Source organism: Bos grunniens, chromosome 20, assembly GCF_055505025.1.
Source record: "Bos grunniens cultivar Pamir isolate PY7600 chromosome 20, Bosgru_T2T1.0, whole genome shotgun sequence".
Lineage (NCBI taxonomy): Eukaryota > Metazoa > Chordata > Mammalia > Artiodactyla > Bovidae > Bos > Bos grunniens.
In genome coordinates this window covers 56,510,435-56,537,017 of record NC_141184.1, presented here as the reverse complement: position 1 = coordinate 56,537,017, position 26,583 = coordinate 56,510,435, and the positions used below count along the sequence as shown (strand labels likewise).

The 26,583-nt window shown below is 40.0% G+C and overlaps 1 protein-coding gene across 14 annotated transcripts in view; it reads right to left on the bottom strand.

Moving 5' to 3' along the window:
• The window catches only part of RNF180 (ring finger protein 180), a 305,462-nt gene extending 279,352 nt beyond the window's left edge, over window positions 1–26,110 (bottom strand). For 3 of the 14 annotated variants that reach the window (XM_086361908.1, XM_086361914.1, XM_086361920.1), the window contains exon 1: window positions 3,291–3,588. In XM_086361908.1, the coding sequence (XP_086218034.1) occupies window positions 3,291–3,413 (123 nt within the window). In that variant the 5' untranslated portion in view covers window positions 3,414–3,588. Of the gene's footprint in view, window positions 1–3,076; window positions 3,591–3,614; window positions 3,785–25,963 lie in introns of those variants that run through there. The other 11 variants (XM_086361922.1, XM_086361921.1, XM_086361923.1 and 8 more) reach the window with 7 other exon arrangements.
• Between the last annotated feature and the right edge of the window lie 473 nt (window positions 26,111–26,583).

The window sequence follows — 26,583 nt, the reverse complement described above, 5'->3', positions numbered from 1 at the left end:
CTGTTAAAATCTCGGCTAATGACCTATTGCTTGTTTCCAAGGTTTCCACCTGTCAGACTATCAGTGAACTAATCAGGGAAAGAGATTACAGAACTTAAAGGTAGTTCCATCATTAACAGAATAATTTCTAATATTTCTGCTTGCTACAGAGAAATTTATTAAGAAAAAAATGCAATATCTCTAATTTTCTAAGCTGGTAAGATTGGTAAGTCTATTGGTAAGTATTTTAAAAGACTTACCATCTTTAATTTCCTCATTTTCTTAAATCAAGGAAAACAATAAAACACCTTGTTAATTACATGGTTAACGTTTACTGTACCAGACACTTAGTTTGATTAATATAATATTATTTGGTTAATATAACATTTTTGTACACATTATTGCATACTAGGGCCAAAAGAAGATGTTTTTAATATGGGCATTTTTATGTCACCATTTTACTGGGGACTGCCTACTTATTTGAGCTGTTCTGATGCAGGGAATTTTGATGAGACCTTAAAAATGAAATATGAACCTTCCAAAGTGAGAAAAAAAAATTCATGTTAAACATGAAACAGATATCCTTGTCCGCTCCCCGGGATGCGGCTTAGTGGCTACACCACCATCGCATTACAAATGTATACAAGCCTACAAGCAAGCAGTGTCCATTACAGAGTAGTCACTCTGAGAAGGTTACAAACACTTTCTAATAATGCTGCCATTAATTAAAACGATTTTTAAGACACCTTTCACAGTTGTCTTCATAGCCTTCATGATAACTGTTTAAATATCCTTAAGAGCAGTAAAATCTTGAAGGCAGGGCTGTTTTGCAACCATGCAGAAATCATTCTGCCAAGTTTAGCAAATAAAAGATGTTCAAACTGAGCTACATAGTTTTGGATTACAAAAATACAAACAAAAAACAAGTATTTATAAAAGATTCTAAAATCATACTTTTATGTCGCTTGTAAAATTGACTAAATTTTTCAAATATTTAAAATAACTAAATAGCAGCAGCACTTTTTAAATAAACATCTAGCCTCCTAAAGTAACTACCTGGAATGACCACTCTAAAAACATAAATGACAGCATTTGAGGGGCAGTGGCAGTGTTTCATGACCCTATAGTCACACTTTGAAGTCACAAAGCAGCTTCCTTCCAAGGAGATTAAAATATTCTCCAGACATTACTTCATTAATTCTCTAAATATCCCTTCTGAGAGAAAAGATAGATTACAGTTCTTTTTCTTTCCAGTTGCTGAGCGAAGATGGTGCAAGGGAAAGAGAATTGTTAGTGTTTATTCCATGAGTCACTAATTAAGTCTGGGCGAACTGTGCCCTAAAATGTGCTATGTAGTTAGCAAAATTTAACTGAATTTGTTTAGCTTTATTCTGTTGATAAAAAGGCATTATACGAGGTAGATGCCTCATAAAATATTACAGGGATATATCATTATTAATTCGTTGGATACTTGCCTAGAGGAACTCCTGCTTGACATACAGGAATTACTAATTAAAGAAGCAGGTGTCTATCCTCAGATATACCCATAAAAGCCTAGTTAAGTCTATTTCATTAAAGAGAAAAAAAGCTTGTTTTTTTTTTTTTTTTAAGACTACTTTCTTTGAATTTTAAAAGAAAAAAAATCTTCACTTTGAAAAACCAAACATATAAATGTAACAGAGGAAAAAAATGGGGCAATAAAAGATCTGTTGGCAAAATCAGTTAAAAGCAGGGAAAGGGGTGCATTGTTGACAGCACTGGAGAGAAAGGACAACATAATATGCACCTGATTACAAGTTAATTTTCATTGAAATTATTAAAATAATTATTCTTCTAAATGTTTAATTCTTTTGTAGGAGAAAAGAAAACTTACTGCTCAGGCATACTACCATTCCACTTATCCATTAAATAAACATTTCGAGTCTCTGCTATGTTAATCACTAGGTACAACTGAGCTCCCAGTGGATTCACATAGGCAATTAATAGTTTGACAGAGGAAAGACAAAAAAAAAAATTCATCCTTACTACGATTCCAGTGATCCTATTCAAAAAATGGAATGACTCTGGTCATTTAAGTATCACTTTTAGGGGTACTACTTTAGAAATATGAAAGAACTCAAGTCTATTTTTAAGAAAGGTTTTGGTAATTAATGAATAAATAAAAATATGCGAATTAGAGGGACTCTCAGCGCTAAATTTTGTTTGAGGTTGAGTGTACTGAGAACAACTCTCAGACAAGTTCTAACCCCAGTTCCCACAAGGGCTGACGGCTTGTTTTTGATGTAATCTCTTTTCCTCGTGGGTGCCTCAGCTGTCTGGTCTATAAAATGGGTAATTTAATAGTAACCTGCCCACACAATGCTCCTTTGAAATTACTAATGAATGCTCTCCCGTGTACACTTAAAACTATTCGATGCTACAAAAATACTGAGTACGTCCTATCTCGAAAAGAACGCGGTGACATGTTAGTGCTAATTAGGACACTAATGGCAAATCTTCTCCATCCTAGGGACCCTCTCCCCCCACCTGCGCCCCGCTGCATTTCAGAGCTTACCCACGACCTCTGATAACAAGTCTGAACCCTCCGGACCCGCGGCTGCAACAAAAGCAGCTGAGACGCCGATACCGAAATGGACCAGACAAAAGAAAGTGGATCTGGGCGAAGGGAACGGGCCGTGGAAGGGGGGTGTGTGCGACTCTCCCCACGAGCTCAGAGGAAACCGCACGCGGTTCCCCAACTCCCACCTGGAGGGCGGCCCGCTCCAGCCCCGCGGCCCTCCCCGCACGCCCCCGGCGCCGCCCGCCTCGCGCTTCCAGACCCCGTGTAATTCCGCCCTCCCGCCGGCTCGCGCCCCGAGGCCGCCGCCGCCGCCCCGGGAGCCTCAGGTGCGAAAGTTAAACCGCCGCCGCATCACCTGAGGCCGGGGCGGGAGGCGGCCGGGCCAGCGCAGTCCAGCCCGCGGCGCGTCCGCCCGGCGCGAGCCCGGGGCCCGAGCCGCCGCGGCCGGGCAAGGCAGGGCAGGGCCGCGCCCGGTCGGGCCGACGCGGGCCCCTCGGGCGGCCGCGCCCCGCCGGGCTCCCAACCGCCGACCCTCACCTGCGTCCGCTTCCCGGGGCGCCCGGCCGCCCGCAGCCCGGTTCTGAGGACTCTCGGCGGCGGCTCCCGCGGCGGCGAAGCCGGTTCGGCGAGACGGGAAGCGACAGGAGCCAAACCCCGCGGAAAGCGCTCGAGCTGCGCCGGCGGCCCGGAGCCCGCGGCCTCGGTATCGGCGCCCCAGCGCTCCCCGCTGCCTCCGGCTCGGCGCACCCACCTCGGCGGGTTCCGGCCCGAGCGGCGCGTGGGCGGCGCCCCGTCTTGACCCCGCGCAGCCTGGCGAGCAGCGCCAGCTGCGCCCGTCCGGCGGCACCGTGGGAAAGTTGGGCTTTCTGGTCATCCCTTTACCAGAGCATCAGAAGTTGCCGTGCCTGCTTCTGCCGCGGCCTCACCCACAGTTCGGAGCTCTGAGCCCACCTGCTGGGCTCATTACCAGCTGAGATCCACTCATATCCCCAGATGCTTCTCCACACCTAGACTCTAAGGCACCGCCACTCTGAGTTTACTTTTCCCTTCTGATGTCACTGTCCTAGTTGCTTACCTTATGCCGAAGGTTCCGTCCGAGTACACCTGGGATTAACTACCAAAGGGTTTTTGATTCCTTTCTTGATGAATTACAGCTGGTAGGTGAGTTGATGACAGGAGGTAAATCAAAAGTGCTTAGGGAGTTGGAGGACTCGCTTGGTAAAGGTGGACTTGTCAGCAGGTTGTGAACTCTGGATTCAGAGCAATGAAAATAGGTGATCAAAAGACTGTGAGTAAGGTTTGGAATATAAAAAAGCAAGTTTTATTAGGTTGCTTCAGGAAGGGGAAGGAAGCTGAGTGGGAGGACCTCAAAAGACTACACAGCTTTCTCTGCTAGATACAGAAATCGCCATTTGCCCATGTGGTTTCTTTAGAGTCTTGTTCTAAGAATTTCGTGCATGCTCAATCCCATTCATCTCTTTGCGACCCCTTGGACTGTAGCCTGCCAGGCTACAATTTCAGGCAAGAATACTGGAGTGGGTGGGTTGCCATTTTGTTCTCCAGGGGATTTTCCCAACTCAGGGATGGAACCCGCATCTCCTACTTCTTAGTAGGCAAGCACTCTACTGACTTACACAATATGCAGTGATTTCCCAAGTGAAACTCTGATGAAATGAAATGACCCTTAGCGACCCCATGGACTGCAGCGCATCAGGCTCCTCCATCCATGGGATTTTCCAGGCAAGAGTGCTGGAGTGGGGTGCCATTTGCCTTCTCCAATAATCAACAACAAAACCACACAAACACATGATAGGAAAAGTAAACTACAGACCTTTTGAATATTAATACAGAAATCTACAACAAAAAACCTAGCAAACCAAATCCAGCAATGTAGAAAAAGCATTTTACAACATGAACAAGAGGGATTTGGCTAGTAAGTGCAAGGGTGGTTTAGCATAAAATGAATTATGGATGTAATACACTTTCTTTTTTTTAAAAAAAGGGACAAAAACCACAGGATCATCTCAATAGTTGAAGAAAAAGCACTTGACAAAACGTAGCTCTTTTTCATGACTAAAAACACTCAACTAGGTAGGAGGAGAACACCCTCAATCTGATAAAGGACATCCACAATCTGATTTTTAAAATTAAAAAAAAAAAAAAGGAAGCTAACATCATAATCACTGGTAAAAGAATGAATAATTTCACATAAGATCAAGGATAGGAAAAAATATGTCCACTCTTGCTACTTTTATTGGACATTGTACTACAGGTTCTGAGCAGAGCAAGTAAGCAAGGAAAGGTCAGATATCTTATAGAAATAAAGCAAACAAAAGAAATAATTTTTGAAGAAAATCAGGACAATAGTTTTTAGCACTGAGAGGCAATAGGACAAAAGTTCTCAGATTAATAAATAAAAATTACCTATGTCAAAGTGTACTATTATGAAATTTCAAAGGACATGGTTCTGCGAAAAGATTTTAATAGGTTCCAGGGAGGAAAAGAGATACCAAGGGAACATTTCATGCAAAGATGGGCTCGATAAAGGACAGAAATGGTATGGACCTAACAGAAGCAGAAGATATTAAGAAGAGGTGGCAAGAATACACAGAACTGTACAAGAAAGATCTTCATGACCCAGATAATCATGATGGTGTGATCACTCATCTAGAGCCAGACATCCTGGAATGTGAAGTCAAGTGGACCTTAGAAAGCATCATTACGAACAAAGCTAGTGGAGGTGATGGAATTCCAGTAGAGCTACTTCAAATCCTGAAAGATGATGCTGTGAAAGTGCTGCACTCAATCTGCCAGCAAATTTGGAAAACTCCACAGTGCCACAGGGCTGGAAAAGGTCAGTTTTCATTCCAATCCCAAAGAAAGGCAATGCCAAAGAATGCTCAAACTACTGCACAATTGCACTCATCTCACATTCTAGTAAAGTAATGCTCAAAATTCTCCAAGCCAGGCTTCAGCAATATGTGAACTGTGAACTTCCTGATGTTCAAGCTGGATTTAGAAAAGGCAGAGGAACCAGAGATCAAATTGCCAACATCCGCTGGATCATGGAAAAAGCAAGAGAGTTCCAGAAAAACATCTATTTCTGCTTTATTGACTATGCCAAAGCCTTTGACTGTGTGGATCACAATAAACTGTGGAAAATTCTTCAAGAGATGGGAATACCAGACCACCCGACCTGCCTCTTGAGAAATCTGTGTGCAGGTCAGGAAGCAACAGTTAGAACTGGACATGGAACAACAGACTGGTTCCAAATAGGAAAAGGAGTACGTCAAGGCTGTATATTGTCACCCTGCTTATTTAACTTATATGCAGAGTACATCATGAGAAACACTGGACTGGAAGAAACACAAGCTGGAATCAAGATTGCCGGGAGAAATATCAATAACCTCAGATATGCAGATGACACCACCCTTATGGCAGAAAGTGAAGAGGAACTAAAAAGCCTCTTGATGAAAGTGAAAGAGGAAAGTGAAAAAGTTGGCTTAAGGCTCATCATTCAGAAAACGAAGATCATGGCATCCAGTCCCACCACTCCATGGGAAATAGATGGGGAAACAGTGGAAATAGTGTCAGACTTTATTTTTCTGGGCTCCAAAATCACTACAGATGGTGACTGCAGCCATGAAATTAAAAGACGCTTACTCCTTGGAAGGAAAGTTATGACCAACCTAGATAGCACATTGAAAAGCAGAGACATTACTTTGCCAACAAAGGCCTGTCTAGTCAAGGCTATGGTTTTTCCAGTGGTCATGTATGGATGTGAGAGTTGGACTGTGAAGAAGGCTGAGTGCCGAAGAATCGATGCTTTTGAACTGTGGTGTTGGAGAAGACTCTTGAGGGTCCCTTGGACTGCAAGGAGATCCAACCAGTCCATTCTGAAGGAGATCAGCCCTGGGATTTCTTTGGAAGGAATGATGCTAAAGCTGAAACTCCAGTACTTTGGCCACCTCATGTGAAGAGTTGACTCACTGGAAAAAACTCTGATGCTGGGGGGGATTGGGGGCAAGAGGAGAAGGGGATGACAGAGGATGAAATGGCTGGATGGCATCACCGACTCTATGGACATGAGTCTGAGTGAACTCCAGGAGTTGGTGATGGACAGGGAGGCCTGGCGTGCTGCGATTCATGGGGTCGCAAACAGTCAGACACGACTGAGCGACTGAACTGAACTGAACTGAACTGAGGGAGGAAAAAAAGAGATCATTTACAGAGATTCAGAAATCAGAATGGCATTGGAATTTTTGAAGAAGCATAAGTAAAGAGAAATTCTGAGAGAATGTTATTTCCAATCCAGAAGTTAATTAAGGTTATAAAAAAAAGACATTTTCAGTATGCAAAGTTTTAAGCATTCTTTTCATGCATTCTTTCTCAGAAAACAATTGAAAAACTTGCCCCTCCACTACAAAGAGGTGAGGTAAGTGGTCTGTTAGAGGAGACAGATGAAGGTTACACCCAAGACAACTTGGTTGGAATGGCCACCAGAAAAAATCCACATCCTATCCCTGAAGCCTTGCATTTCACAGTAAAAGAGACTTTGCTGATACAGAGTTATGACCGCAAGTATGGAGGCTATCCTGGATTATCCTGGTAGACCTAACCTAGTCTAAAAGCCTTTGCTTTCCATGACAGCGTGAAGAAAACAGATAGTGCCAAATGTAGCAGAGTCTAAGGAGTTTGACTGGGTTAGCTGACCCATTAGGCAACATAATATAATAGCTCAGATGTGGGGCTCAGGAGTCATAGTGCCCTGGCTTGATTCCCAACTCTATTGCTTATAATCATAAAACCTTAGGAAAATTTTCTTTCTTTCTGTGTCTTAGTTTCTTTATCTCTAAGTAGAAGATAATAAGATTATAGAAGTAGGAGATTTTTCTGCTTTTACCCATTAAAGTGCTTAAAATATCTGGCACATAGTTAATAATAAATAACAGTTATTATTATTTGACAACATTTAAGAAAATAGTTTCTGTAGAGTAATAATTAGTTAGGACTCATTTCTGTGAAATGACAGAAATCCAACTCTAGTTGGCCCTGGGGAAATATTCACTATTTCATAAGAATAAGTCTATTATAGTTTTATGTACCTCTGGGATTCCCATGGGGCTCAGTGGTAGAGAATTTGCCTGCAGTAGACGCAAGAGATTCACATTCAATCCCTAGTTGGAGAATATCCTCTGGAGGAGGAAATGGCAATCCATTCCAGTATTCTTGCCTGGAGAATCCCATGGACAGAGGAGCCTGCAGGCTACTGCTTATATGGGGTCACAAAGAGTCAGACACGAATGAACAACTGAGCACACACATTTGGATCTAACTGATCAAATGATTCTATGGGCAGAATACCTCCATCTTTGGCCTCTATTTTTGGTTCTGTGTTGGCTTTATTTTTAGGCAAGAACAGTCTATATCATAACAAGATTGGCCACCAGGGATGCTAGGATTAAATTCAACTGTAACTGTTAGCAGTTACAAAGTTAGCAAACACGGTGGAAAAGGAACACTTCTTTCCCAAGAGTTGCAGCAAGATTCTGGAACTGAGTCTTAGTATATAGACCTGGATTGGAGGAGGGCATGACAACCCACTCCAGTATTCTTGCCTGGAGAATCCTATAGACAGAGGAGACTAGCGGGCCAAAGTCCATAGGGTCAAAAAGAGTCGGACACAACTGAAGTGACTTAGCACATAAAGACCTGGATTGCATGCCCATCCCCATTAATTACTGTGGCTAGAAGGAGATAACAAGCAGATTGGCCAATTGACTACTATTTGTTCACCCATAAAACTCTGTGTGTGTGTGTTGGGATGTGTTGTTGGGGGGAATCAATTTTCTTACTCAGACCACATAGACTGAAAGTGGGAAAGGCATAGTTCCTCAAAGGAATGTCATGTGCTGTTATCAGAACACAGAAATGGATATTTGGGCAGACAAAAATAAAAGATGTACATTATAAGTGATGAGTGTAGTTAATCAAACACAGAGTGAAAGATTACTGAACCTCAGAGAAACCCCAGCTGAGCCTTGAATGATGGTAGAAATCTGTATGTAGTTTCTGTGGGATGTTTAGCACCCCAGGAAGAAGAACAAATGATGTGCAATAATGTAATTTATGTGAGGTTCTGGTTTGGGAAAATGAACATGACTAAAGGAGAAGGATTAAAGGAAAGAAAGAATCATAAAAGAATGGTAGAAATGTCAATTCTTGGGGCCAGATTGGGCAGAGATGCAATAAGACCAGAAAAGTAAAGTATGTCTGTGAATGTTCCTGCACTAGTCAAGTTATGAGATTAGTGCTAGAGTCATTGAGAAGGGCAGTGTTTCTAGAGATTAGTAAGTAAGAGCAGTGAACTGCAGGAGTTTACTGGTTTATTATTATTAGTTATAAGTATATGTAATATGGCTATATAATAAATTATACAAATATTCAGTTCAGTTCAGTCACTCAGTCATGTCTGACTCTTTGTGACCTCAAGGACTGCAGCATGCCAGGCCTCCCTGTCCATCACCAACTCCAGTTTACGCAAACTCATGTCCATTGAGTCGGTGATGCCATCCAACCATCTCATCTTCTGTCATCCCCTTCTCCTGCCCTCAATCTTTCCCAGCATCAGGGTCTTTTCAAATGAGTCAGCTCTTCGTATCAGGTGGCCAAAGTGTTAGAGTTTCAGCTTCATCGTCACTCCTTCCAATGAATATTCAGGACTGATTTCCTTTAGGAGGGACTGATTTTATCTCCTTGCAGTCCAAGGGACTCTCAAGAGTCTTCCCCAACACCACAGTTCAAAAGCATCAATTCTTCAATGCTCAGCTTTCTTCACAGTCCAACTCTCACAGCCATACATGACTATTGGAAAAAACCATAGCCTTGATGAGATGGACCTTTGTTGGTAAAGTAATATCTCTGCTTTTTAATATGCTATCTAGGTTGGCCATAACTTTTCTTCCAAGGACTGAGCATCTTTTTATTTCATGGCTGCAGTCACCACCTGCAGTGATTTTGGAGCCCCAAAAAATAAAGTCAGCCACTGTTTCCATTGTTTCCCCATCTATTTGCCATGAAGTGATGGGACTGGATGCCATGATCTTCGTTTTCTGAATGTTGATTTTAAGCCAACTTTTTCACTCTCCTCTTTCACTTTCATCAAGAGGCTTTTTAGTTCCTCTTCACTTTCTGCCATAAGGGTGGTATCATCTGCATATCTGAGGTTATTAATATTTCTCCCGGCAATTTTGATTCCAGCTTGTGCTTCATCCAGCCCAGCATTTCTCATGATGTACTCTGCATATAAGTTAAATAAGCAGAGTGACAATATACAGCCTTGATGTACTCCTTTTCCTATTTGGAACCAGTTTGTTGTTCCATGCCAGTTCTAACTGTTGCTTCCTGACCTGCATTTCTCAAGAGACAGGTCAGGAGGTCTGGTATTCCCATCTCTTGAAGAATTTTCCACAGTTTATTGTGATCCACACAGTCAAAGGCTTTGGCATAGTAAAGCAGAAATAGATGTTTTTCTGGAACTCTCTTGCTTTTTTGAATATCCAACGGATGTTGGCAATTTGATCTCTGGTTCCTCTGCCTTTTCTAAATCCAGCTTGAACATCTGGAAGTTCGCAGTTCACATATTGTTGTAGCCTGGCTTGGAGAATTTTGAACATTACTTTGCTAGCGTGTGAGATGAGTGCAATTATGCAGTAGTTTGAGCATTCTTTGGCATTGCCTTTCTTAGGGATTGGAATGAAAACTGACCTCTTCCAGTCCTGTGGCCACTGCTGAGTTTTCCAAATCTGCTGGCATATTGAGTGCAGCACTTTCACTGCACCAGTTCAGGAGTTTACTGATTTATTATTATTATTAGTTATAAGTATATGTAATATGGCTATATAATAAGTTATATAAATATATGTCATAATAAAATACCTAATGAAATGATTAATGTTAGTATTAATAAAAATCAAGGCAGAATATATTCTACCAGTTATGATAATTTTCCAATTTATAAAACACCTAAGAGGAAAGACTGTTCAAAGAAAATCATGATGTTATGAAAATATTACAGAAGATTTGAGATTCATGATTTTTCAACTGCATGATCTTGGGCAAGATATGACTTTAACGCAGAGTCATAAAAGTGGTGACCAACTACACAAGTGGTTTATCTTAAATGATATGTCTTAGTCAGTTGTTATGATTATCAAGAGAAATAATAAAATCTGGAAGTTCTTGGTTCACATACTGCTGAAGCCCAGTTTGAAGGACTTTGAGTGTTACCTTCCTAACATGTGAAGATGAGCACACTTGTATAGTAGTTTGAACATTCTTTGGCATTGTCTTTCTGTGGGATTGCAATGAAAACTGACCTTTTCCAATCCAGTGGCCATGGCTGAGTTTTCCAAATTTGATGATATATTGATGCAACACTTAAACAGCATCATCTTTTAGTATTTTAAATAGCTCACTTGGAATTCTATTACTTCCACTAGCTTTGTTTGTAGTAATAGTTTCTAAAGCCAAATGCCTGGCTCTAGATGAATGACCACAACATCATGGTCATGCTGGTCATTAAGAGCTTTTTTTGGATAGTTCTTCTGTGTATTCTCACCACCTCTTCTTAATTTCTTCTGCTTCTGTTAGGTCCTTGCTGTTTCAATCCTTCATTGTGCTCATTTTTGTATGAAATATTCCCTTGGTATCTAATTTTCTTGAAGAAATCTCTAATCTTTCCCATTCTATTGTTTTCCTCTATTTCTTTGCATTGTTCACTTAAGAAGGCTTTCTTATCTCTCCTTGTTGTTCTCTGGAACTCTGCATTCAGTTGGCTATATATTTCCCTTTCTCTTTTGTCTTTCTCTTTTCTTCTGATGCTTCTTATGCTGAAGCTAAAATACACATTTTAACTTTTCTGGTGACTCAAGATGGTAAAGAAGCTGCCCACAATGCAGGAGACACAGGTTTGATCCCTGGGTCAGGAAGATCTCCTGGAGAAGGAAATGGCTACCCACTCCAGTATTCTTACATGGAAAATTCCATGGACAGAGGAACCGGGTGGGTGCAGTCCATGTGGTCACAAAGAGTTGAATATGACTAAGTGACTAAGCACACTCACACATATTTTAACACTAGCTTTTCATTTAAGTAGTTCCTTTCAGATTATTGAAGTAATTTCCCAATGAATTTGAGTTGGCTGTCCCTTCTGTTAGAGTTATCTTTTCTAAGTTAATGATTCAAAGAAATTTTGTACAATCAGTTAATTAATCTAACATTGAGAATATTACTAGTCAAAGAGGTTACATACACATTCCATTTACAGATGTTGTTATGGGACTCATTCCAAATGTTAGTTGTTTGGATTAATCATTTCAATGAAATTGGCTGTGAAGACAATTGTTATTTTTTAAGGAGTAATAAGGAGAAGGCAATGGCAGCCCACTCTAGTACTCTTGCCTGGAAAATCCCATGGATGGAGGAGCCTGGTGGGCTGCCATCTATGGGATTGCACAGAGTCGGACATGACTGAAGCGACTTAGCAGCAGCAGCAGGGAGTAATCAAAAGAAGTACAAGTAGCTGTGAAAAGAAGAGAAGCAAAAGGCAAAGCAGAAAAGGAAAGATATATCCATCTGAATGCAGAATTCCAAAGAATAACAAGGAGAGATAAGAAAGCCTTCCTCAGTGATCAATGCAAAGAAATAGAGGAAGACAGTAGAATGGGAAAGACTAGAGATATCTTCAAGAATATTAGAGATATCAAAGGAACATTTCATGCAAAGATGGGCACAATAAAGAACAGAAATGGTATGGACATAACAGAAGCAGAAGATATTAAGAATAGGTGGCAAATATACACAGAAGAACTATGCAAAAAAAAATCTTCATGTCACAGATAACCATGATGGTGTGATCACTCACCTAGAGCCAGACATCCTGGAATGTGAAGTCAAGTGGGCCTTAGAAAGCATCACTACAAACAAAGCTAGTGGAGGTGATGGAATTCCAGTTGAGATATTTCCAATCCTAAAAGATAATGCTGTGAAAGGGCTACACTCAATCTGCCAGCAAATTTGGAAAACTCAGCAGTGGCCACAGGACTGGAAAAGGTCAGTTTTCATTCCAATCCCTAAGAAAGGCAATGCCAAAGAATTCTCAAACTACCACACAATTGCACTCATCTCACACTCTAGGAAAGTAACACTCAAAATTCTCCAAGCCAGGCTTCAACCGTAGGTAAACCATGGACTTCCAGATGTTCAAGCTGGTTTTAGCAAAGGGAAAGGAACCAGAGATCAAATTGCCAACATCCGTTGGATATTCAAAAAATCAAAAGAGTTCCAGAAAAACATTTATTTCTGCTTTATTGACTATGCCAAAGCCTTTGATTATGTGGATCACAACAAACTGTGGAAAATTCTGAAAGAGAGGGGAATACCAGACCTCCTGACCTGCCTCTTGAGAAATCTGTATGCAGGTCAAGAAGAAACAGTTAGAACTGGACATGGAACAACAGATTGGTTCCAAATAGGGAAAGGAGTACGTCAAGGGTGTATATTGTCACTCTGCTTATTCAACGTATATACAGAGTACATTATTAGAAACACTGGGCTGGATGAAGCACAAGCTGGGATCAAGTGTACCAGGAGAAAATCAGTAACCCCAGATATGCAGATGACACCACCCTTATGGCAGAAAGCGAAGAAAAACTAAAGAGCCTCTTGATGAAAGTAAAAGAGGAGAGTGAAAAAGTTGGCTTAAAACTCAACATTCAGAAAACTAAGATCATGGCATCCAGTCCCACCACTTCATGGCAAATAGATGGGGAAACAGTGGAAACAGTGACAGACTTTATTTTCTTGGGCTCCAAAATCACTACAGATGGTGATTGCAGCCATGAAATTAAAAGACGTTTGCTCATTGGAAGAAAAGTTATAACCAACCTAGACAGCATATTAAAAACCAGAGACTTTACTTTGCCAACAAATGTCCATCTAGTCAAAACTATGGTTTTTCCAATAGTCAGGTATGGATGTGAGAATTGGACTATACAGAACGCTGAACGCCGAAGAACTGATGCTTTTGAACTGTGGTGTTGGAGGAGACTCTTGAGAGTCCCTTGGACAGAAAGGAGATCCAACCAGTCCATCCTAAAGGAAATCAGTCCTGAATATTCATTGGAAGGAGTGATGCTGAAGCTGAAACTCCAATACTTTGACCACCTAATTCGAAGAACTGATTTATTTGAAAAGACCCTGATGCCAGGAAAGGTTGAGAGAGGAGAAGGGGACGACGGAGGATGAGATGCTTGGATGGCATCACCGACTCAATGGACGTGAGTTTGAGTAAACTCTAGGAGTTTGTGATAGGGAGGCCTGGCATGCTGCAGTCCATGGGGTTACAAAGAGTCAGACATGACTGAGTGACTGAACTAAACTGAATAAAAAGAAAGGAGAGAAAAAATTTGTGATTTATATGTACTGTCTTCCCAAAGGAATCCAAGCAAATAGAACCTTTTAATATTGTAACACTTCTCACTCCAGCTTACTCTTTGGCAGCAGCAAGGTCTCAATCTGTCAGACAGCTTATTACTTGCCTGCAAAAGGTCAAACCTGCAGTGCACTTTAATATTTAAGTTTATGGCCTTGGGCATTGTGGGCATGGAATTCACCAATTTACCAAAATAACATCATTCATACTCTTGAATATTATTTTATATATTTCTCTGTGCCTATTTTGTCATGATCAGAGTGGCTGTCACTTCTGTCTTTTACTGAAAGGATCACCATCTGCAGTCCATTAGCTTCATTTGCTAACTTTTCTGTCAGTACTCTGTAAGTAAAGAAGCCCATGTCCATAATTCAAAAAAAAAATTTTGATTTAAGACTTGCCTTGACAGTTATACAACAAAGTTCTAGACACATTGCATCCGTTATATTAGATATCTTAACTATATATTTAATAGCTTTATCCTTTGTAATATGTATAATGGTGCAAATAAACGTTACTTTAATGAAAGACCCAAGCCTGGCTCTCTCATTAGCTATGTGCTATTTCTGGTCAAACGACTTAACCTGCCTTAACTTCAGTTTTCTTATCTGAAAAGTAACAGAATAATAGAATTTTAGGACTGGAAGGCACCCTAAAAATCAGAGATGCCTGAAAGTTCAGCACAGTCTTATGCAATCAGTCTTGAGGCAGAATCCATCTTTAACTTTGGCCTTAGTCTTTGGAGGCCCAAAATGTCAAGTACTGACTAGAGTGTCATTTCTGATAATATAGAGACATCTCGGTTTATTTTGAAAATCGGTTAATAAATATTATTTTGATATGTTAATAGATCCACAGTTTAAGGAAAAGAATTCTCTCAAGTGATTGTGTGAATGAATGAGAACATGAAAGAAAGAAAAAAAAAAGTAAGGGCAAGTAAATTAAGTCTGTATGAGAGTGTTTTGCTCAGTCAGGGCATGAGGCTTTAGTGTTTAAGTATATCATTGAAATTGCATTCATCTCCAATAATAGAATCTTTCAGAGTTAACAGGGAATAAGTTGGGCAAGTTAGAGGGTATAACTTTGGCTGTTGACTATTAGAAATGAAGGAAAGATTAATAACTGTAGTATCCAGTATTGGCAAAACCAGCCAAAACAGAGCTTGCCTCTCAAACAACTTCAAATGCAGGTCAGCATTTAGTATCGCAAACGTGCCCTGTAGTGACCACATGAGCAATTTAGTAGCTGTGATACAAACCCATGGACTGTAGCTCACCAGGCTCCTCTGTCCATGGAATTCTCCAGGCTAGAATAGTGGATGGGTAGCCATTCCCTTCTCCAGGGTATCTTCCCAACCCAGGGACAGAACTCAGGTCTCCTGCACTGCAGGCAGATTCTTTACCATCTGAGTCACCAGGGAAGCCCTTGTTAGTAAAAAGCTCTAATTAACCAAATATGTTTTATTATGTTGACCTGAAATCTTCTTGCCTAATAAAATTTCATCCAGTGCCCTAAATTCTGTTCTCTGATGTAACATATTAATAGCATAACCTTTGAAGTCTAGCACTCTACAGATTTGAAGTCAACCCTTTGTCATGTCTTTTCTAGGCCAAGTGTGATCAGGCTCTTCAACCATTTATGGCACATTCAGACCACACCTCTCACTATCCTAGTGTTCTTTTCTAATACTTGATGTTTCCCTTAAAGATGTAGGAGACTTTAAAATGAGAACCCAGGACTTAGTATTTTCATTCACTCAAGATGTTTTTCATTGAACACATGACCTGTCTCTAAGCGTAAGATATAGCAGCGAACAAAACAGATATAAGTCCTTGCCCTGTGGAACTTATATTCTTATTGGGGAAGACAACAAATAAAAAAGTAAAATGTACAGTATATTAGAAAGTAATACATGCTATAGGAAAAAAAAAAAAAAGCAGAGCAGTGAAGGGATATAGAACACTCTGAGGGTGAGGTTGGGGGGTTTACAATGTAAAATAGTGATCAGGGAGTCACTGTGAAGGTGACTGCCCCTCATCTTCTGGTGACCCCCTAGTTCTGCTCTCTTCTCTTATCCCACCTAGTCTCCATCTCAGGAGGCTGATATATGCAGTCAATCAGCAGTCTCCCTGCCTCTTGGCTCCCTGTTTGGATTCACTGTTGTGAATCCTAGTGAGATATCAGAGGGAAGGAGGACAGTGAGGTCAAGATGTTTATTCCTTGGCCATCACTTAGCAAGGACTTTCTGGTTAACTGTGTCCCTCTCCTGGAAGTTTGATTCCTCTCAAGGATGTTGGCTTTGCAAGATTCTCTCTTCTTCTGTCTCCGGTAACCACTCCCTTTCTTGTCCCTTTAGGCCTAGGCATGGTGGGCTCTAGGTTATTGGACTGTCCTTTGTCGTTCCTTTATGTCTACACTTTTGAAAACAGTCCCTTTGTTCATGAGTCTTCTTTGACATTATTCTATTTAAAGTATGCTGTTTCCTGTTGGAACACTGAGAAATGCAGTGATATTTGAAAGAGATAAGGGTAAATTATGTGGATAAGGATAAGGGTAATACTCATGAAAACATGAGTATTGCAAGAGCAGCAAGTGCAGACATATTGCTGTAGACACAGTCTGGTAGTGTAGAGCACAGAGGAGCTTTCATCTCCCTTGTTTTGTTAGCCACTCAGTCGTGTCCAACTCTTTGCGATCCCATGGACTGTAGTCCGTTAGTCTCCTCTATCCATAGAAATCTCCAGGCAAGAATACTGGAGTGGGTTGCCATTTCCTTCTCCAGGGGATCTTCCTTGACCACCTCATTATACATATGTCCATTAGTGTAGTCAAAGATTGCAGTAGCTTTCTAGTGGCAGTAACACTCTGTTTATACTGAGCTTGTCATAAAGTCAAATTCTTCTAACTCATTAATGTTGCAGCAAAATACAGAACCTTAACATGTATTTCCTTTAACTTTTATCTTTTTTTTTGCCATAAACAAATACTTTATAGGTATCCTGTCCCTGGGATTCTCCAGGCAAGAACACTGGAGTGGGTTGCCATTTCCTTCTCCAATGCATGAAAGTGAAAAGTGAAACTGAAGTCACTCAGTCGTGTCCGACCCTCAGCAACCCCATGGGCTGCAGCCCACCAGGCTCCTCCATCCGTGGGATTTTCCAGGCTAGAGTACTGGAGTGGGGTGCCATTGCCTTCTCTGTTATAGGTATCTACTATGTGTCAAATATCGTGCTACTTACTGGGAGTCTAATAGTAAATCAAACAAAAATGGTTTCTACCCTTCTGGAAGGTTCAGCCTCATATAGGAGACAACTAAATAATCACACAAATAAGTCTGTGAAAAGCTCTGTGAATTGTCAGTTCAGAAAGAAACTGTTGGGACTAGTACACAGAGAGCAAAGGTGTTATATAAAATTGGGCTAGCAAGATAAAAAAGCGTTATATCACACAGAGATTCACTGGATATGATAACTATTTTATTCTTTGTTCCCAAATCAGTGAGAATCCATTGAAGAGCTCAAATAACTGGGTGAATTGGTCAGATTTGTGTTTTGGAAATATCAATCTAGCTATGGTATGGAGAATGAATTAGAAGAAGTTAAGAATCAACCCAAGAAGACCAATTAGGAAGCTACTGAGAAATGTTGGAATTATAGGTAGAACTAGAGTAACCTTCATAGTTGAGAGATCTTGAGGTGAAATGGGCAGAAAAGGGAAGTTGGTATCTGTGATGACTGCACTATATTTCTTATTTGCATCATTAACTGGATGCAAGTAACACTCAAATAACATAGACAACATTGGAAGAGAAACATACGTTAGAGAGGAAGAGCAAGAATTTGGTTCTGAATATATAAAACTTAAGATCTGCATAAGATATCCAAGAAAAGAGGTCAACGAGGTAGATGGAAACATAAGCCTGCAGCTCAGAAAGACACAACTCTATGTAACTGGCAACCCATATGGCTGATAACTATCATATTGGTTTTGTTTAATGATACAAATCTACCACTGTATCAAAAACACTGATGCTATCATTTGGAGTTACAGTAACTGTTTTTACTTCTGAGCTCTCTGAAACTTGGTGATGTGCTTTCTGTGTATTCATGCAAACTGGTGACCATTAAACTAGATGGTGCTAAATCCTAATAAGGTGCTCAGTTTGGAAACCTCAAATAATAAATGGATACTGATTGTAATTTGGCACAGCATGTTCCAAGCTGTGACTGTTCTCTGAACTCTTAGCATATATTTTATATTTTTGGTTGCCCTTATTATGCCTTCCTATTTTCTTTATTCTTGGTATATGTGTCTTTACTATTTCTGCTGTGTGCTTTTGGTGGGATAGACCTAGAAGATAGAATTGGGCAGCTGAAAAAGTAGATAAAAGTGAAGAAATAACAAATTTTTAAGGTACCAAATGCTTTAAATGTTTACTTGCAAAAGCACTAAGCAGAGAATGCTGTGCGCCAATGCTACATGATTATTGCTCTTTGGTAAATCTAGGAAAGTCCTGTTACTGCTTTACAGTACATCTTCTCTGGTACCCAGTATAAAGACACCAGAACCGTCAGCTGCTATATCCCTGGTGTATGCAGAACGTGGCTGCATCTCCTCCATTGTCCTATACAATGTTCCAAACACAGTCACTCATACTCAGAGCTGGGTTCTAAGGCATCTTATTAATCTCTATATAACCTACAGTTCAACTGTCCCTCTTCCTCTCAGTCAGCTCTTATCTCTGTTTCCACAAGAAATTCAACCAAACCAAGTACACTGCAGTCTTTGTAGTTTTGTGGATCCCAGAGGGATCACGTTGCACCTCACACGGCATATCACTTTTAAAAGCTCACTTGGCTGTCCCTTCCTGAGTCTTTGCCCCCAGCTTCACAATCACTGGATTCCTCTTTCTGCGCCTACCACTTCACAGGTCTCAACTCACCTCCCCATGATTGCCATTCTCCTAGCCCTTCTTTCTTTAGGTATTTCAATCTCCTCTCTCTCTCTCTCCATCTCCCTCCCTCCGCCCTCCCTCTTTTCCTTCTACAGAGCAACTTACTTTTTTCTAATTTGTATTGCTGAATTTTCATACCTCACAGAGCTCACCAACAAAGGATCCTCCAGGTATCAGCGACTGTTCTTGTAGGGCAGTGAGAGATTATAAATTTACGATGAATTTAGAATGAAATACATAATGAATATATATATATATATATATATATATATATATATATATATATATATATATATATACTCTGAAGCACGGCATGTGGGATCTTAGTTCCCCAGGAACTGAAGCTGAACTCCTTGCATTGGAAGCCTGGAGTCTTAACCCCTAGACCATGAGGGAAGTCCCCATAATGAATATTTTTATTGTAAAATATTTGCAACATTCTCTTATTCCTTACACATAGATGGAAAATCAGCCTATTTTCTCAGTGTCTCAGTGCCACTGCAAAGAAGAGAATGGTATAAAATTGGGCTTAATATGTATATGATCTCTGAAATACTGAAAGATCAGGTTGAAGAGGGAAATGAAGAAAGTTGAAAAAATAAGAGGAGTGGAGGAGATGAATTAGTTGGAGAGTTTGTAACAAAGATAGACATTTTCTGCCCCTAAAATGCTTACATAATAACCTATATGTTATTTGAAAACAGTTAATGAAGGGTAATCCAGTAACTAACTGGGCTTCCCTCATGGCTCAGTGGTAAAGAATCTGTCCCCCAGTGCAGGAGACGTGGGTTTGATCCCTGGGTTGGGAAGATCCCCTAGAGAAGGAAATGGCAATGCACTCCAGTATTCTTGCCTGGAAAATCCCATGGACAGAGGAGCCTGGTGGGCTACAGTCCACAGGGTTGCAAAGAGTAGGATATGACTTAGCAACTAAGCAACAACAATCCAGAAATTAATAAGGGCTATTGGTCTGTGGGTAGAGAAATAGTGTGATATGCATATTAGTTTTAGTTGATACTCCAGAGTTAATAATTGAAATAATAAAGAATACATATCCCAGAGGTGTTTAGGTAGTGTTTGAAAGACTAACCAGAATGACCAGCATTATCGTTGATCCACATGAAAAGATTTGATAATTAGTATATGGATGGTAGAAATGATTCTTCATTCATGTGGTCATTAGTATTCAAAGTATACAGATTGGCAAAAAGAACTTCACAGTTACCTCTACATTTGCATGAATAGGAAACAAGATTCTAGCAATGCCAAGAGGGTGTGCTGTTGAGAACAACTTGACTCCATGCCTAAAGACTCACTGAGTCAAATGTCTGGACATTTTTGGAGGCATCCATCATCTGATCTTACCAGGAGGTTGGCAGAATCCTTTTTGTTGTTTAGGTGCTCAGTCATATCCGACTCTTTGTGATCTCATGGATTTCAGCACTTCCCTGTCCTTCACTATCTCCCAGAGTTTGCTCAAACTTATGTCTGTTGAGTCGATGATGCCACCCAACCATCTCATCCTCTGTCGCCCCCTTCTTCTCCTGCCCTCAATCTTTCCCAGGATCAGGGATCAAGGTCTTTTCCAATGAGTCAGTTCTTTGCATCAGGTGGCAAAAGTATTGGAGCTTCAGCATCAGTCCTTGCAACGATTATTCAGGGTTGATTTCCTTTAGGATCGACTGGTTTGATCTCTTTGCAGTCCAAGGGACTCTCAAGAGTCTTCTCTAGCACTACAACTTGAAAGCATCAATTTTTGGCACTCAGCCTTCTTTATGGTCAAACTCTCACATCCATACATGACAACTGGAAAAACCATAGCTTTGACTAGATGGACCTTTGTCGGCAAAGTAATGTGTCTGTTTTTAATACACTGTCTAGGTTTGTCATAACTTTACTTCCAAGGAGCAAGTGTCTTTTAATTTCATGGCTGCAGCCACTGTCTACAGTGGTTTTGGAGCCCAAGAAAATAAAGTCTGTCACTGTTTCCATTTCCCCCCCCTCTATTTGCCATGAAGTGATGGGATCGGATGCTACGATCTTAGGGTTTTGAAGGTTGAGTTTTAAGCCAGCTTTTCTACTCTCCTCTTTCACCTTCATCAAGAGATTCTTTAGATCTTCTTCACTTTCTGCCATTGCAGTGGTGTCATCTGCATATATGAAGTTATTGATACTTTTCCCAGCAATCTTGGTTCCAGCTTGAGCTTCATCTAGCCCAGCATTTTCCCATGTGGTACTCTGCATATAAGTTAAATAGGCAGAGTGACAATGTATAGCCTTAACATACTCCTTTCCCAATTTTGAACCCGTTCCTTCTATGTCTGGTTTTAACTGTTGCTTCTTGGCCTGCATACAGGTTTCTCAGGAGACAGGTGACGTATCTGGTATTCCCATCTCTTTAAGAATTTTCCAGTTTGTTGTGATACACATAGTCAAAGGCTTCAGTGTAGTCAATGAAGCAGAAGTAGGTGTTTTTCTGGAATTCTCTTGCTTTTCCTATTATCCAACTGATGTTGGCAATTCGATCTCTGGTTCCTCTGCCTTTTCTAAATTCAACTTGTACCTCTGGAAGTTGTTGGTTCACTACTGTTGAAGCCTAGCTTGAAGGATTTAGATCATTACCTTGCTAGCATGTGAAATGAATGCAATTGTGCAGTAGTTTGAACATTCTTTAACATTGCCCTTCTTTGGGATTGGAATGAAAACTGACCTTTTCCAGCTCTGTGGCCACTGCTGAGCTTTCCAAATTTTCTGGCATATTGAGTGCAGAATATTATTGCATCTGCTGTGAGTGAATCTTTCTTGAAAAGTGCTTGAAAGAACAGAGGTCCGGGATGGCACTGAATTTACAGAATAGGTTAATTACCTTTGTTTCTTTCCTATTTTTTTGTGTTGTGGTAAAATACACATAACATAAAATTTACCATGTAAACCATTTTTCAATGTATAGTTCAGTGATACCAAATATATTCATAATGTGCTACCACCACCATCACGTATCTCCAGAACTCTTTTATGTTATAAACTGAAACTCTCTACCCCTAAACAATAGTTATTCCCTCCTCTCAGCCGCTTACCATCAACATTCTATTTTCTGTCTCTAGGATTTTATATACTCTAAGTACCTCATGTAAGTGGAATCATACAGTACTGGTCTTTTTGTGACTGCCTTATTTCAGTTAGCATAATGTCCTCAAGCTTCCCTCAAGTTCAATCATGTATCAGAATTTCCTTCCTTTTAAAGACTGCATAGTCTTGTCACTTGTTTCTATCTCTTTCTCTCTCTCTGTCTTGTTTTCTTTTTTTTGTCTACTCATTTTCCAGTATTTGTAGCTGTGGCGAATTTTGCTCTGAGACTTGCTTTCACTGTAATAGTCCATTGTAAGGCTTTGGTGGAGGACACCTGGTATCCTTACGTATCTTTTTGAACCAGGTTATTGTATTTTACCAAAGGTACCTAATAATTGTTGTTTAGTTGCCAAGTCATGTCCAGGTCTTTTGTGACCGCATGGACTGTAGCCCACCAGGCTGCCCTGTCCATGAGATTTCCCAGGCAACAATACTGGAGTGGGTTGCCATTTCCTTCTCCAGAGGATCTTCCCAACTCAGAGATGAACCCACATGTCCTGCATTAATTAGCAGGTAGATTTTTTACCAGTGAGCGTCCTGGGAAGCCCCACCTAATAATTAGGAATGATCAAATTGCCTTAGGACTGTTCTCAACATTTAGGTTACAATATTTATAATCAACATCTTTCAGTGGTCAGTTATTAAATCCAGAATTATAAACCAACTCTCAAAAAATATAATTACATTTAGTGAACAGTAGTTTTATGTTAAACTAGAATAATTTTCAGCAATAAAAATTCTTATTACATTATTTGCTTATTGATACTATTCACTCATTTGAAGGCTTTTTAGCAAATAAGGCAATTATAAATAATTCTATTGAGCTTTAATTTTAAATGAAATCAGAATTTGGACTGAGCCTTTTAAAAATGTGGCAAAATATATATTTTTTGGTTTCACATTAATTTTTTACAGGTGTTATGGCTTAAGGCAAGGGATACAAGGAAAAATTTGCTTATAAATGCTGTGTGTGTTTCTAGGACAGTAGTCTTGTATTTCTGGATTTTTATTGCAATTGAGAAAGAGCCCAAGGAGGAGTTAAGAACAAAGAAATAGAAATAAAAGAGATGAAATAGAATATATTTCCCAAAGAAATCAAATATGATAGGAACTGGAGACAAAAGACATGATCAAGGTCAGAATGCTGAAATGAATTAATCCCTAGTGCAAAGTTTTCTCTTGGTCTAAGTGTAATAAAATCATAATTTTGAAAATGTAAATTAAGTGATTTCAAATGTTTTCCAGTATAGGAAAAGAATGAAAAAAAAATGCTTTCTCTGATAGAAGGTAAAATAACACATATTTATTAAGTATTACCATGTGCTGCTGCTGCTGTTGCTAAGTCACTTCTGTCATGTCCGACTCTGTGCGACCCCAGAGACGGCAGCCCACCAGGCTCCCCTGTCCCTGGGATTCTCCAGGCAAGAACACTGGAGTGGGTTGTCATTTCCTTCTCCAGTGCATGAAAGTGAAAAGTGAAAGTGAAGTTGCTCAGTTGTGTCCGACTCTTAGCGACCCCATGGACTGCAGCCCACCAGGCTCCTCCGTCCATGGGATTTTCCAGGCAAGAGTACTGGAGTGGGGTGCCATTGCCTTCCCAACCATGTGCTAGGCCCTTTTAACAAATAATTCCTTATTTTTCAACTCCTTACTCCTCCACTCAATTTTTAGGAAGTATGACTTGATTATTACACACACAAGGTCTTCATAGTGGATAGTGCTATGAATGGTGGAAAGAGAAAATGGGCACATTTAGAGGATGCATGTGTTTTTATGTAGAAAAGGATATAGAAGAAAGTAAGCGAACACAGAGCCCCTCCAGATGGAGCAGCTGTTTCCCACGGAGATTTTAGCTGTGGATGATGCTAGTGGTACAAATTAATACTAATTATAATTGGACAAATTATACCCAAGGAGGACACATGGGAACCTTTAATCTAGAGCCTGTTTGTAAGAAGCACAGGTAACAGACTCAGCTTTCTCTTGGCACCTGAAGCGGAGGACAGTGGGACTGAGTCCTTAACCCATGGAATCTGATGCTACCTCTGGGTAGGTAGCGCCAGTACTGAGTTGAATTGTAAGATGGCCATTTGGTATCTGATAATTGCCTAGTCATGTGGGAAAACCGCCTATCCTCACGTCAGAAGTGGGTACTAGAATCTTTACCAGGGAAGCTAACAGTGTGAAAACTCACCCTGCCACATGTGTGAAACACAAGCACTTTTTATTAGGTGTGCTGAGGTACAGAAGGCTACGGAAAATGAGTTGAGTGTTGTATACATGATATGCATGAAAGCATGCATATCATCTTTAGATAAAGTTTATCATTTCAAATTCTGGAACTAGAGCCATTTTTCCTGGGTCTCAAATTACTGTGAAACCACAACCCCCACTTCCATTCACAGATCCATACTATCTATGAAAAACAGACAATTATTTTACTTTGAGGTCAAATGTCAAACAAAAATGGTTAAGATCCCAAAGGGCTCAAATTGTCAGTGAAATTAGTTATTTGTTTAAAAAAAATTGTATTTTTCTCTATTTTCCCCTCATGACTTCCAAAGTTGCAAGTTAACATTCAAATGCCATTTAAAAAGGAATAGTCAATAATTATTCATTATAAAAATATAACATAGAAAAATATCTATTTAAAGTATTTTTAAAAACCAAAGCCTCCTTGTCTTATAACAGTACCTGTATTATAGAGAATATCACTAATGAGAAGACATAATTTAAAACTTACATTCTTAAAAATATTTGGAACTTGCAAACTTTAGTTCATTCTTTAGACATTCTTAATAAAATTAAAGCAAAAAACATTAAGGTTTGCACTTTTGTTAAGAACAAGACATTTCTGGGCCCTGGTTATATTTGACTGTTTATCCTTTCCTCTACTCCCAGTAGCATAAAACACCCTCTCTAAGTAGAAATTAATGATTGCTTTAAAGTTTCAAGCAGCAATATTTAAATACAAAGAATATTTTGACAATCACATGTATGACTTTAACATATCTGTGAATTTATGTGATGGGAAATGTTTCAGATACCTAGTTGGTTCAATACTTCAAGTATGTGTATTGTGATTATAAAATTATAAAATTTTTTTTCATCAAAACATTTTGGTGTTTAGAACTGGTTGTTGGTTTAATACCTCAAGTGGTTCAATACCTCACATTGGTTCAATACCTCAAGTATGTGTATTGTGATTATAAAATTATAAAATTTTTTTTCATCAAAACATTTTGGTGTTTAGAACTGGTTGTTGGTTTAATACCTCAAGTGGTTCAATACCTCACATTGGTTCAATACCTCAAGTATGTGTATTGTGATTATAAAATTATAAAATTTTTTTCCATCAAAATATTTTGGTGTTTAGAACTGGTTGTTTAGCCATCTCATTCTGCTTTAACTTACAGCGTAACTTTGAGCAAGTCATATAAATTATTTGAAGCTTCATAATCTCATCTGTCAACCTTTTCTTAGCATAAACATTTATCTCTATGTGTGTGTATTTTTTTTGTGGAGCAAATTCACGAGTTTCAATGACTTCTCAAAGAAGTGTGATACAAAAGGGGAAAAAAATTAAATCACTGGGTTAGCTAATTTTTAAGGCCTTAGATTAACTGTGTCAGATTCCCTTTACTGGTCAGTTCACTCATCTCTCAGCTGCTGTCAGTGTTCATGAATAGAACTCTCAGATGCCCTCTTCTCTAAATGAAATCCTTCAGGGAAATCGTAGCCACCATGTCTGAGAGACCAAGCACATCACCAACCCAAATCCCCAGTGCAAGACAGGGTCAACCAATGGCTAACTGGCATGTGGTACAAAGGCCAGCCAGCTCCTTACCTCAAGCTGGAATCAATTTTGGGGTGCAATCTGAGCTCTAGAAGTTCCCTGTGGGATCAGAAGTGAATCTCTAATAGCTCCCTTTCTCCCCTTCCCCGGCTCCCAAGTTTATCTCATTTCCCTCTTCTTCTCATAGCCCTCACCTATAAACACTTGAACAGGAATTCTTGCCTCAGGTTCTGTTTCCAGGGAAATGGATTAAGAGAGGCATCTTTGAATTCTCATCTTCTGCAGACTCTAAGGATGTCTTACTGTGGTTAGTTCATTCATCCCGGATTATTCTGAAAGTGGCTAACAGTGAGGATGCTCTCACTGATGATAAGTGGAATTTGATAGTCCCTGGCATGCTGCAGTCGAACAGTCGCTCACAGAACTGAGATTGGATATAGATGAGAAGGAATCTACTAGCTGGTGTAACGTCCAGTGGGATTGAGCAATGCAGGGAAATAACTATAAGGGCTCATGCTGAGTGGCTCTTGCTATGTGCCATTAATTTGTTTGAGAGATGATCTATCAGCAATAGAAAGCAAAGAGTGAGAGGAGTGAGGGTAAGGCACTCTTTGGCAACGTTTAAAGAAACCCGTATTTTCTTCAGACAGAGGACATACACTGGAGGTGAG